This window comes from Catharus ustulatus, chromosome Z (assembly GCF_009819885.2).
Source record: "Catharus ustulatus isolate bCatUst1 chromosome Z, bCatUst1.pri.v2, whole genome shotgun sequence".
Classification (NCBI taxonomy): domain Eukaryota; kingdom Metazoa; phylum Chordata; class Aves; order Passeriformes; family Turdidae; genus Catharus; species Catharus ustulatus.
Genome location: NC_046262.2, coordinates 1,793,754 through 1,806,891, shown reverse-complemented (window position 1 = coordinate 1,806,891; position 13,138 = coordinate 1,793,754). Strand labels below are relative to the sequence as shown.

The 13,138-nt window shown below is 49.0% G+C and overlaps 1 protein-coding gene across 6 annotated transcripts in view; it reads right to left on the bottom strand.

Annotated features, from left to right (window-relative positions):
- The window catches only part of ZBTB7C (zinc finger and BTB domain containing 7C), a 149,152-nt gene that overhangs the window by 63,786 nt on the left and 72,228 nt on the right, over nucleotides 1–13,138 (bottom strand). For all 6 annotated transcript variants that reach the window (XM_033086335.1, XM_033086334.1, XM_033086336.1 and 3 more), the window contains one exon: nucleotides 10,138–10,195. In XM_033086335.1, coding sequence (XP_032942226.1) covers nucleotides 10,138–10,195 — 58 coding nt within the window. The remainder of the gene's footprint in view (nucleotides 1–10,137; nucleotides 10,196–13,138) is intronic.

Below are 13,138 nucleotides of genomic sequence, written 5' to 3'. Positions count from 1 at the left end.
ACAGAAATTTCAGGCTGGAAATCAGGAACAGGCTCCCAAGGGGTGTGGTCATGGCCCCAAGCCTGACAGAGTTCAAGGAGCATTTGGAAGATGCTCTTATGTTTAGATAGTCCTACAATGAGTGGGGAAGTTGGACTCAATGATCCTTATGGGTTCCTTCCAATTTAGAATCACAGAATTGTTTAGATTGGAAAAGCCCTTTAAGACCATGGAGTCCAAACATCACCCAGCACTGCCAAGGTCACCACTGACCCCTGTCCCCAAGTGCCACATCCACATGGCTTTTAAACACCTCCAACACTGCCCTGGGCAGACTGTGCCAGGGCTGGATAACCCCCTCCATGAAGGAATTTTCCCTAATGCAATCTAAACCTCCCGTGGCTGTCCCCTCCTGGCAGGGAGTTGTGCAGAGCCACAAGGTCCCCCCTGAGCCTCCTTTTCTCCAGGCTGAGCCCCTTTCCAGCTCCTTCAGCCCCTCCTGGGGCTCCAGCCCCTTCCCAGCTCCGTTCCCTGCCCTGGACACACAAGATATTCTCTGACAATCACGATTCTAAGATCACCCTGAACACCAACCCACTGGAACCCATCCATGGCAAAAAGATCCCAGTGCACTGAGAACCTCTCACCAGTGTGCAATTTCTCTTCAAAGACTCAGAAGGAAAGAGGTATGACTCGCAGCTTCTGCTATCTCAAAATCTATCAGAGGGATACACTACCCAATGCTAACACAACGGATTAAAGCAGAAGATAAAATGCTGTTCCATTATCTATTTATTAAAAGCACCACTTGAACTGCTTTTATTCAGTGTACATCTCCCAGTAAAGAGGCACTCCTTGACGGTGTAAATCAGTGAGCAATTGTGTTTTAACAGCCTTTAGAATGGCATTTCCCCATGCTTTTAGACAGAGTATCAGACAGAAAACCTCTTCCAAAACTCACTTATCGTAACAGGCAAGATCGCAGAGCTCTTTACTGCTCCTCTACCACCAAGACAAATACAAAAATGGGCTTCTAAAACTGACAAAGCAGAGATCATTCCCATTTCTGCTGCATGAATATCCTTAATGACGGGACAAAAAAAATAATTTTGTTAGCAAGGGAGAACTGTGCAGCTCCCACTGACAGATGGGACTCCTGGTAGGCGATGAAATGCAGGCTGCAGCTCCCAACCCAACGATGCCACCCCTGTGGTAGCTGTGGGTTCTGTGGGAATCAGCTCTTACAGAGCCAGGAAGGATGAAGCCACTTCGAATCTAGCAGTTCTCTAAGCAAAAGAGGAAGAAATTATGCCAGAATTTCAGCAAAATATTTCAGGTGTGAATATAGCAATACATGTGAACTACACAACAAAAGGGAGGCTGCTGGATTCTCTCTGCTTCACCTGAATAAATTAGGCTTTTGCTAGGTTGAGGATAATTTCCCATGCCAAGAAACATTCCCCCTTACTTTTTGCCAGGCTCTACTGCTTTGGCATTCTAATTTTATTTGCAAAGTGTTTCAATAAAGAAACCATGAGCAAGAGCATTCATGAGCAGGTTGGATTTCAAACGAAATGCTGGTGGAAGACAAGCACAGCAAACTTCACCCTGAGCTGTGTAAGTCAGCAGAGTCTCCACTGTGGACATGAGCAAATCAGATTAGATCAGGGGGGAAAGAGGGAAAGAGATGTAGCCACATGCATGGGGAAGGATACCCATAGTCTGGGAACTGTGTGAGTGAATGGGTGGATGGATGGATGGATGGATGGATGGATGGATGGATGGATGGATGGGTGGATGGATGGATGGATGGATGGATGGGTGGATGGATGGATGATGGATGGATGATGGATGGGTGGATGGATGGATGATGGATGGGTGGATGGATGGATGGATGGATGGATGGATGGATGGATGGATGATGGATGGATGATGGATGGATGGATGGAGAGAGGGATGAATGGATGGATGGATGGATGATGGATGATGGATGATGGATGGATGGATGGATGGATGGATGGGTGGATGGATGGATGGATGGATGGATGGATGGATGGATGGATGGATGGATGCTGAGCACATTGCTGCTGTCAGAAGGACTTCAGCACTGGGGCAGACTCAATTCTAAGGCTGATGTCATTGCTCCTTCCTGAGGCCACTTACATTTTATCACCTGCTGCAGATGAACTGGGGCCCTTTTTGCCGGGGAACACCCAGGGCCCAGCTGTGTCACCTGCAAGGCCACCCCTCTGTGGGGTGATTACCCAGCCCCATGCACCCCAAACTTCTGGCTACTCTTACACGAGTTAAATCCTGACGGGGCTGACAAACCTGAAAGATCATTTCAAACCACAATCACTTCAAATTCAGCCTGTGACCTCCTTGGCAGGATCTCCCTTCAGCACAGCAGCCCCAAACAGGAGCTGACAGTGCTTTGCAACCTTTTGAACCAGCACTCAGGTCCCTTGGGTACTGAGGGGAGGGTTTCTCTCAACAGCATGCAAGCTCCCTGGCTCTGACAGCCCTGCTCTTGGGCTGCCTGGGAGGGGACCAGCATCCCATTCCCTGCGTTCAGTGGTGTGAAAGGTCACTGGGGAAGGTGCACTTGTCACCAGGAATAAACCGCGACGCACAAGTTGTGTCACGTCTTCTCCCTGGGAGCACGGAGCCAGCTGAAGCCAGAGAAAATCTCTCCTGATGCCAGTGGGGTTTGGGTCTGTCCTGCAGCAGCCAGCAGAAATGCCGAGCAGCAAGGAGTGGAACCTCTCCTAAATGGCACGGACCATCCCTTTCACTGAGGTGCCAACCACCCCAAATATCTCCTTAACATAAGTCACCCCACTACCATAAAGCTTGGGCAATGCCAGCTTCCCAGTCAGGCTAAATAAACCCCTTCCCTCTGCTTCTCCTGACAGCACATCTCATCCAGAGCTATTCTGAGACAAGAGCCCCCAGCAGAGAGGGAGAATTCTGTTTGAGGGTCCAGCTCAGGAGAGCATGGCTGACCCCCTGTGCTCCTGAAGAGTTAAAAGTTTCCCAGATGAACCTCACAGTTTTCCACATTTTACTACCTTTATCTATCAGAATTATCTTAGAAGAGATTTCATTTCCCTCTGCAGTGGGGAGCAAACCAGAAGCAGAACTACAGCAAGGGTGACCCACATGGAAGAGAAGCAAACCTTACCTGATCTGCTGGGAGGAAGAAACCAGGGCCAGCCAGCAGCAATGCCTCACCGGGTTTTCCTGGTTCAGCAATGTCCTGGGAACCCAATCATGGGTCACAGACCCCCTGAATGAGATGTTCTGCAGGGGAAAAGACCATGTCCTGCCACGCTTTGCTTGAAGCCCAGAAGAAAGCAGTACAGCCCAGGGGTTGATCAGCAAGATCAACTTCTCTCTCAGCCTGCACACTGGCAGGCAGGCTGACACAGGCAGGGGTGTCACCACATAAAGGGCTGTCGAGCCCACATCCAGCCCTCTGCTCCTCCCTGAAATGTGGGTCAAGCCACAAGGTGACAGCCCGTGCTAAGGGAGCCATCCCTGCCCACCAAGGTGCTTCCAGCACTGTATCAAAACTAAAGCCAAGCAATAAAAATTAAATGCGAAGTAATATGGATCATAAAACCCAAGCACAAGACTAAAAAGTCCCCGGACACTGATGTATCATTAAGACAGAGTGTGAGACTCCCCTCACAGCACTGCCACATTTCCTTTCCATGAGAAATTATCCTGGTTTCTGATTATTGTTTTGTCAAAGATGGGTCAGGGTTTTGTCACCTGGCTCCCCAGTGTTAAGGAAAAAAGGTGGTGGAAAAGCTTGGACTTGTGTGTCACCCCTGAACACCACTTCTTGTGCCCTGCCCACCCAGCTGGGCTTTGTGGCTGAGACCATCAGTGCCTTGAACCAAAAACTGCACACACACTCTGGTCAGGAAGGGTGCCATGGAGAAATGCCAAACAGATCCACAAAAACATGGAATGTTTCGGGCTGAAAGGGAACTATTAAAGACCATCTAGTCCAACCCCCCTCCCATGGGCAGGGTCACTTTCCCCTAGACCAGGGTGCTCCAAGTCCCTTCCAATGTGGCACAGATGGGGCATCCACTGCCTCCCTGATAAGTGATAACTAAAACAACTGGTCCCAGCCTAACAAGGCTGCTGGGCTGAGCTGTCATAAAATAAAACATTATTTTGTTAAATGTTCTACTTCCCCCAATCTTGCAATGACTGGTAGTTCACAGGCATCCTCCCCCATCCCAATATTCCATTGTTTTCCCACTACAGAAGGTCCCACCAAAGCAGTAGTCCCAGCACCAGAAGTTTTATGGGGGTAGAAGTCCAAATTTAACTCTTCTGAACACAAAGCTGAGGTTTTAATCATCTCTGGTAACTAAGGAGGGGAGGAGAGAGGGGAAGTGGGAAACTCACTGCCCCCACCACCACTGCCCATGCCCTCCATCCCCCACTCGTCCAGTCCTGCTGGTCCATTAACATCCCCTTCTTCTTGTAAATATTGCCTGAGCACTCCTGCCTGCCCTCCTGCCCTCAATTAAACATGGCCTGGGGGAGAAGCAGGTAAGAAAGCACTCAAATTCAACTTATCTCCTTAGATGGTGAAAGCAGAGCCCAGTGAGACAAGCACAGGCAGAGGGGATGGGCAAGGGCAGGGCAAGCAGGACAGCAGAGCCCCTCTTGCCCAAACATCCTTGCCCAGCTGTCCTCATCTCCCAACACTTCACGGGATTTGAAGAAAGTTTGCATGCCAAGGTTTGATTCTCTGCTCTGAATCAGGTTATCATTGCAAACAAAGCCTCCTCTCTGCTGAATCCCAGAGCCATCAGCCTCTCCCACCAATCCCAATGGGGTGGATGTCCCCCCAGCCACTCCCATCTCATGACACAAGGCAGAGGTTGAACCCACTCTGCAGCTCCCAAATCCCATGGGAGCCTTGGAGACCACTGCATTAGGAGCCAGTGCACCTCAGAAGCAGCGATGGAAGGAAACCTCTGGAAAGACCAGGCTGGATGGGGACTTAGAAGAACCTAGTCTAGTGGAAGGCGTCCCTGCCCATGGCAGAGGGCTTGGAACTAGATGAGCTTTAAGGTCCTCTCCAGCCCAAACCTGTGACTCTACAATAAATATCTGAGGCTCCAAACAGCACCTCCAGCACCTGTGGGGATGCCAGAAACACAGCTGGCACCTTCAGCAGGGTACCCAGCTCCCAGATCCAGCTGCAGGGAGCCACAGGTCACCAACAGAGCAGCCCCAGCTTTACACAAAGGCGGTTTTGCTGGAACAAAAGCAAAGGCCACAGAAATAGGTTGATTTTTTTCTCTTTTTTTCCTAAGATATGACTAAACTCTACGAGCAGGTAGTGCCTGGGCATCCTGCAAGCATCCTGCAAGCACTGCTTTCAACATGAAAGAACAAAAGGCTGCGGTGGGGAGGAGAATGGTGGGAAACCTTGCAGGCTCCTGAGATTCATTTGAGACCTGGTGTTTGCAGCACAGGCTGTATTTCATCTTTTCATAAGTAACTCTTACCAGGAAACATTACAAAAAAGGGGGCATTTCAAGGCAGAAAAGTTGGTTGCCAAACGTCATTTTATTTTATTTTTTAAACCTTTTGTTAGCAACTCTTCTGGGGAGCAAATCCAGCAGAGGCAATACAGTGCAGCGTGCACTCCTAAATTAGTTTCCAGGCACTTGGGATGCTTTATTATTCATTTCCTCCAAACATTAGGTAATGCCTTTCACCCCTTTCAAAGTCTATACGAGGGGTCTTTGATGCATTGTGGGACTTGAAAGTTTCAGGTCTAAAGAAGCAATTCTTTTAAGTCCTCCCTTTTATCAAGCATATTCTGTTCTGTTCGCTATAATGCACACAATGGCATGAGAGTCTTGACCTGCTTCATGTCTGATGAGTTGAAATCTCAGATGCATAGGATAAAACAGCCATTCCTAGCAATACAGCTTAAACACTTAGGGCTCTATTCAGGCAAATATTACCCAGGGGTCTGCCACGCCACTGAAAAGCTGCAGAAATTGGCTCCGTAGACGGCTGACCAATTCAGCAGTGAGAAATGACCCCGCCACATTAACTCCCCTTTTCATTTCACCCTGGGCGAGCTGGGGTCTGGAGGTAAGCGCAGCAGAAGGCGAGAGCCGGCTGAAGCCAGATTCATTTTCTTTATATAAAGTATTTTTTGTGTGCGTGTGTGACCATGAATGTCATTATGCGGATCTGCAAAAGAAGGGGGGTAATGACATTAGGGCACAGGCGCAGGAATCGGGGAGGTTTTTGTCTTACAGTGACACCGGAGCGCTGTCACGTCTTCTGGACAAGCAGAATTTGTAGGCTTTTAGAATGCTGCAAATGTCTTAGAAAAGCAGGTCCCTGCCTCTGCTGAAGGCATGTGGACTTTGCTGGGTCAATTTACACCATCCAGCATCAGTCTCCTCCATGTGTTAACCAGAATTAGTGCCTCTTGTTCCATAATAATTTACCCTGTTCCATAATAATTTATCCTGTTTATACGTTTTTTTCCACACCCTGTTTTTTTTCTCTTTATACTGCAAGCTCACTTAAGAGATGGATCCTTTCCAACAATACACTGGACCCAGGGCAGGGATGCAAGGTAAAACTTATTGCAAAAGCAAACATATTTCGGTACAAAATACCAGGTTTTTGTCCTTCAGACAATCACACCAACATGTTTTTATACAAGTACCAGGTGGCTATTTTAGAATATTAATCTCCTCTTATCAATCTCCTCTTGACAAGTTAGAACTAGGAAAAAGAATTTTAAAGGGCAATCTGGAAACGCAGGGGTAAAATTTAATGTACAAGCTGGAGAGTTCCTAAATGGACTGAAGTTGCTGGAATTTGCCTTGCATGTTTTGTACCCTAGGAGCAAAAGATGCCTCTAGAACAAGTCAGAAAACAAGTGTTCAGACTACATGGGAAGATGTTTGTAAGAGAGACAGGTCCTGTTTCTCTGACTCCTCCTGCCTGCCCCAGTGCTATACCCTGGTATGACCTGCAATCCCATCCTGTCACCCTGAGACCAGCCTTGGTAACCCCAACATTTCACTGGGAAAAACATTTCTTAAGTTATATAAAAAGGAAGAAGTTCATCTTGCATAAGTAAAACCCAGCTATGCCTTTCCTGATACTGGTAAAACATCCAGCGGCACCTCCTGTAAAATGGGAATATATGCAACTGCAGGCCCTGGCCCTGGTGTGTGAAATTTTAGGATTAGCTCTAAAAGCAAATCAGATCCACAAGGATATAACCTCCAACCCATCCACCTCCTCCAGGATGCTGCAGACCTGGAGAGGTGAGCACAAGCCTGATTTTTGAAGGATGTTGAGCATCTCTATCACAGCTGGAATGGCAGTAGCAGCAACAGGTACCAAAAATAATATGATAAAAACTGAACAGGGCTTTGAGCTATCTGGTCTAGTTGAAGATGTCCCTGCTTATTGCAGGGAGATTAGAAATGATGTCTTTTAAAGGTGTCTTCCAATCCAAACCTATTCTATTCTATTCTATTCTATTCTATTCTATTCTATTCTATTCTATTCTATTCTATTCTATTCTATTCTATTCTATTCTATTCTATTTATTTCCATTTCCATTTCCATTTCCATTCTTTTCTTCTATTGTCAGCTCTCACATTACCCACCTGGCTAGGAAGCTTTTTGGGAGCCCTCTGGAGCATCCTTACTCAAACACCATCAGGACACACACGGTTTGTGCCCCACAGGTGGGTGGTGCAGTGCTGGTCTGCCAGAGGGCAGCTGACAAGTCATCACTGTGCACGCTACAAATCCTCTGAGCCAATAAGAAAACTCAAACAACGTGAAGATTTATCTGTTTGCAGGTGGAAATCCTTTCAGTCAAGACAACAATTCTATTCCTTTCGAGGCAAATGAGGAGTTTTTGCTTGGGGACCCTGTCAGGAGCAGAGGCAGCACAAGGATGGGACCCATCACTCACCAGTCAGCACAAAGATGCTGACGGGGGTGTCTGCACACATTTTTAAGGAGCCTGAAACAGCTCCTTTGAGAGAGGGAGAAAGAAGAAAAGAAGCAAAACTGCAGGAAAAACAAAATCTATTTGTAAACCCCAGGCAGAGTTGACACAAGGCAGCTGGTGCAGGAGTGCAGAGATAATGGAGCCTGATGGATAGTTCACAGGATTATCAGATACCCTCCAACTCAAATATGCTTAGGAACCAATTATTTAATGCTAAAGACAGCACAAACGGATGTTTAATAAGCTGGATCACTTCAGGACTGCTGGAGCTCAAGGGGCCAAACCCCCACTGGTGGAAAGCCAGCATGATGAAATACCCAATGATTTTGATACACACTGGCCCTCCCATCTCTGCCAGGAGACTGGGGGGCATGGGGGGGGAAACACAGCTGGAATTCGGGAGCAGATGGGTGGAAGAGGCCCCTGGGGTGGGGAAACATGCCCACCACCCCAGGCTGACAGCACTCAGCTCTGCAGCCACTAGCCTTCTGGTTGCCCTGTTTACAGGAGAAGGAGTTGCTGTACTCAGGAACAATCTGGGTTTATTTTCTAGCTGATTGCAGAGAGGCAGCAGGGAAGCTGTAGGAGGTGTGGGAAACAGAAAGGGTTTAGTCTGTGCTCCAGGCACTGATTAGAACCTGTTTTGGAGTCAGGGGTGTGAGCAAAGCTCCCCTTCTCAAGCCTTTCAGCTGGCAGGGGTGCTGAGGGAAAACAGGGTCTCAGCACCCTCCCTTGTTCCTTGTCAGGAGGTGACCATGCAGACACACCCTCCCCTCACCTGGGCTGCTCTTGCAGCCAGAGAAGAGGGACAGGCTTCTGCTCATCCTCACTAGAGGATGCTGCCCAAACTAGATCAGATGTAACAAGGGATAAAAACATCTCCACTAACTATAAAGGGCCCCTATGTTTTTAAATGTCTGAAGATTGCTTCCTGAAACCACATTGTGTAAGTTTCCCCCTTCATCTACTCAAACTGTACTACAGGAGTTGAGGTGTGTCTTAAAAATCTGCATCTCCCCATCATCCAAGCTCCACTAGCACTGCTCCTGAAGTCCAGGCTTCAGCAGAGATGCAAGGTTTTGTGTAAGAAAGAAATTTTTTGTGATGAGGATGGTGAGGCTCTGGCAGATGTTGCCCAGAGCAGCTGTGGCTGCCCCTGGATCCTGGGCAGTGTCCAAGGCCAGGTTGGACAGGGGTTGGAGCAGCCTGGGACAGTGGAATGTGTACTCGCCCATGGCAGGGAGTTGGAATGAAATGAGCTTTAAAGGCCAATTCCACCCCAAACCACAGTTCTACAGCTCTGTGATAGCCCAGCACTCAGATGCTACTCAGCATCCATCATGCATGTACAGAGGAAATATGTGGAATTTGGTCCCTGAGGTGTGGAAACCTGTGGGGGCTCACAGCATGGCTCTGCTGAGAGTTTGGCCAGTGTAAACAAGGAAGTTTCTCACAACAAGATGGTGAAAAACACCTCAGCCTCCCACCTGGCACAATGTAAAATATCTCAGTTCAAAAACATCAGCTCAGGGTCTGGCTCTGGCATATCTGAACCAGCTCAGATGATTAAAAAAAAGGATTCTCCTTTCTTCCTGTTCAAGATCTCCAGGCAAACATCCAAGTCACAGCCTCCTGTGTGACAGCTGCAGAAAACAGGTCTGGAGAGGACCTTGAAATGCCACCCAGCTCGCAGCCCCGTGACTGGGTCTGGATGGGGCCAAGCACAACAACAGCCAAAAGCACTCCAAGCATTAACAAATATTGTTGCTTGGTGCACTCCTGTGCAGCTGCCAGCATATCTGCTGCCTGCTCCTTCCAGCACTCAGCTCTGAGAACACACATATTGATGAGAGCATCTTCCACAGATTTACAGGAAGAGCAATTAGAGGTTCAGTCGTTGACGGCAGCAGAGAATCGTGGTGGTGGTGGTAAAGATGATTTGTGCTGATCCATTAACACAGCAAACTACCTCCTCTCCCACGGGAAATCTCAATAACTGAAGGGCAGATCAGAACCCCAAGACCCCAGAAAGGTATCACGAGAACCACATTGTTCTCCCCAGTTTGCATCCTGCTTGCCAGCTCTCCCCACGAAGCTCACCCCAAGTGTGTACTCACCAGTACCCTTGGTTTTGTTTCAAAATGGTGATGCTCCTTTCGCTCCTCTGATCATTTCCTGAGGAAAAACAGAGAGGAAAAAACAGAAAATAAAATTCTGCATCAGATCCAGGACTGATTATGTAGTGAACAAGGGCCAGCTCTGGAGAAGCCTCTGCTGGGACAAAGAGAAAACACAGAGCCAGGCCTGTTCCTGCTCTCCCATGTGCTCCCACGGTCAGTTCCTCGGCTCATCACCCTTCCCTGTATCACAACATCACCTAGCAACACCGTGCCACGGAGGTGCAAGCCCACCCCATCCTCCCACCGTATCACATCTCCAGTGACAGCTGGGAGATGAACACCCCAGGCACGGATCACAGCGGAGCAGCTTTGGGCTGCTTCACCCATCCCACCCCCAGATAAACATTACACCTTGGCCCCTCAGGATTATCAGCTTCCTGGGGCTTGCTACACCCACAGCTCAGTTACCAGTGGCAGCTCAGTAGTACAAATCCACAACAAATCCACATCCCACAAGTGCTGGGGCGCAGAGATGGAAGGTGTATGACTGGCATCCTCCCAACTCTGCCCATAAAAGCAGAGGAGATTGGCATAAGGATGTTTTGGGGTGCTTTACTCCACTTCAGAATGATCTCAAGGTGTGAGACCCTCACCAGCAGGCAGCTACCATATCAATAGTGACCCCTAGGACAATTTAGGGGGCTGGCTCAGGCCTTCTCCTGGGTGAGGACAGAGAGGACACTGGGGCTATTGCAATGCTGGGAACATATGATGCAGTAGTGATCAGCTGGAAAATGCTCCTGTGGCCCAGCAGTCAGACGGAAATGCAGGGTTTGCATGCCAAAGAAGCCATAATCTAGGGTATTTCCCCTAAAATGGCACCACTGGCTCACACCTGTCCTTGAATCTGGGCTTGTACCTGAGTCCTAGCCAGGGTCAAGAGGTTCCCTCCTATTCATGGAAGCTGCAAGGGAAATGGGATCTCTCTGCCAAGGCTTGGTTATGTGCAAAGCAAGGAACAGCCACTCACTGTGTGCAGCCTTTCCATTTTACATGAAAAGCTTGAAACCAAGGCAAGGAGACATTTGTTGACATTGTTGTTGGGCAGCTGGAGATGGAGACACTGCCCTTTCTTCCCAGGTTCCCCAAGAGGTTCCTGACTGAAACAATCACCCAAGCACCTCCTTTTCTTCTCCAGGCAGCCCTTGAATGGGTTTGCTAGTGCATGGTCCACCAGCACTATTTCCCAATATTCACCACCCAGGAAAGCAGCTGGAATCCCTCTCCTAGATTTTAGACAGAGCCACTGATCTTGATTCAACCTTTATGAGGTTCTACTTCTCATAATTTTCATGGGAAAGTGCCAACAATATTTTCCAAGTCAGGCTGACACCTGGATAACCATCCCAGGATGGAGAAACCAACAGGCTCTGACCACCCTACCCAAGCTATTAGACTGGTAAATTACTGCTCTGCACATACACTCAAGGAACAGAGCAAAACCATGAAGGGTAACCTTTGTGATGGCCTCTAATTCTCCTTCTCCTGTGTCCACAGCCACCAGCCTGGGGACAGGCAGTCTGAGGACATTCAATGCATGCAGCACACGTGAGTGGTGCAGCACAGAGCGGCTGCAGACCAGCCCAGGGCCATGATCAGCCCTGAGAACAGGACTTCCCTGCAGCCAATGAGTCCACATACTTTCAAGAGCATCCAGCTGCTGTTACCCTCCAGCATAACCTCCATCCTTAGCCAGGGCCCTTGTCAGATCATTAACTCACAAGGAGCCACCACTGTCGAGGACGAGTGGCTTGTTTGCCACTCAGCAGCCAAAAGTGATCAGCAAGGGGGCAAACAGCTCAATGCAGGCTGCTGTCACCATGCCCACATTGGGCCACCACCCTTGTCTCTGTTTAGGGCAAAATTCACAGGGGAGGCTGCAGAAATCCTGCAGTGGATCCTGGCTTCATGGCAGAACTCATGAACTCAGCTTATAGGTTGATGCACAACCTCCCCCCAGCACCAGGGCAGGGGCTGGCACCACGTTTCCCTTGAGAAATGGGCTTCAGCTCTAACTTCTACCTAAAGTCTCCTTCTCTCTGCAGGTTCTTCACTGAAGTTGCTCCCCAGAGCAAGGCGAGCTCAGCCTGCAATGCAACACCTTGCTGTAGGCAGGTGGGGTTGGTGTCTTCTCACAAGCAGTAGCACAACAGGGAACAGCCTCAAGGTGTGCCAGGGCAGGTTGAGATCGGATATGGGGAGAGATTTTTCACAGAATGGGTTTGTCTAGCCATGGCACAGCTGCCCAGGGCAGTGGTGGACTCCCCATCCCTGGAGGGAATTGAAAGCCTTGTGCATGTGGCACCTGGGGACACAGGGCAGTGGTGGCCTTGGCAGAGCTGGGGGCATGGCTGAACTCGATGGTCTTGGGGGACTTTTCCAACCTAAATTATTCTGCAATTCTACAATTCCACCTAAAATCATTCAAATCACTGAGGCACAGAAGAATTCTCAGGGTGCAATAAATGGGAGTTCCTGGGCTAAGAAAAGGCTGAAGCTGAATCACAGTTTCATTGACCCTCCAAGAAGAGTGTCTGTGAATAAACACACTCATGACCCACCCTCTGAACCAGAAGATGCCCTGGTGCTCTCGTAGCCATTTCCAAAATAGGCTGGGCATTGCTGAGGGCAGCCCAGGCTTCATTCCCCCATTCCCAAAACGCACGTGCGATGAGAAGCTACAAATCAACCACGCTTGCCTGTGGCTTCCCCTTCAGCCACAAGGTCCCTTTTAGCTTCTTGGGGCGGTTTGCAGAATGACTCGAACACGCCCTCCTGCAGATGACATCCAGGTTTCTAATTACCCTCCCTGAGCACATCACTGACGTGCCACATCAGCTCACTCGCAGGGCTGCTCCTCTCAACACGTGTTGCCAGCAGTGGAGCTTGTGCCTCCCTTCAGCACACTGACCTCCTCATCACCTGCCTGGGCTAAGCT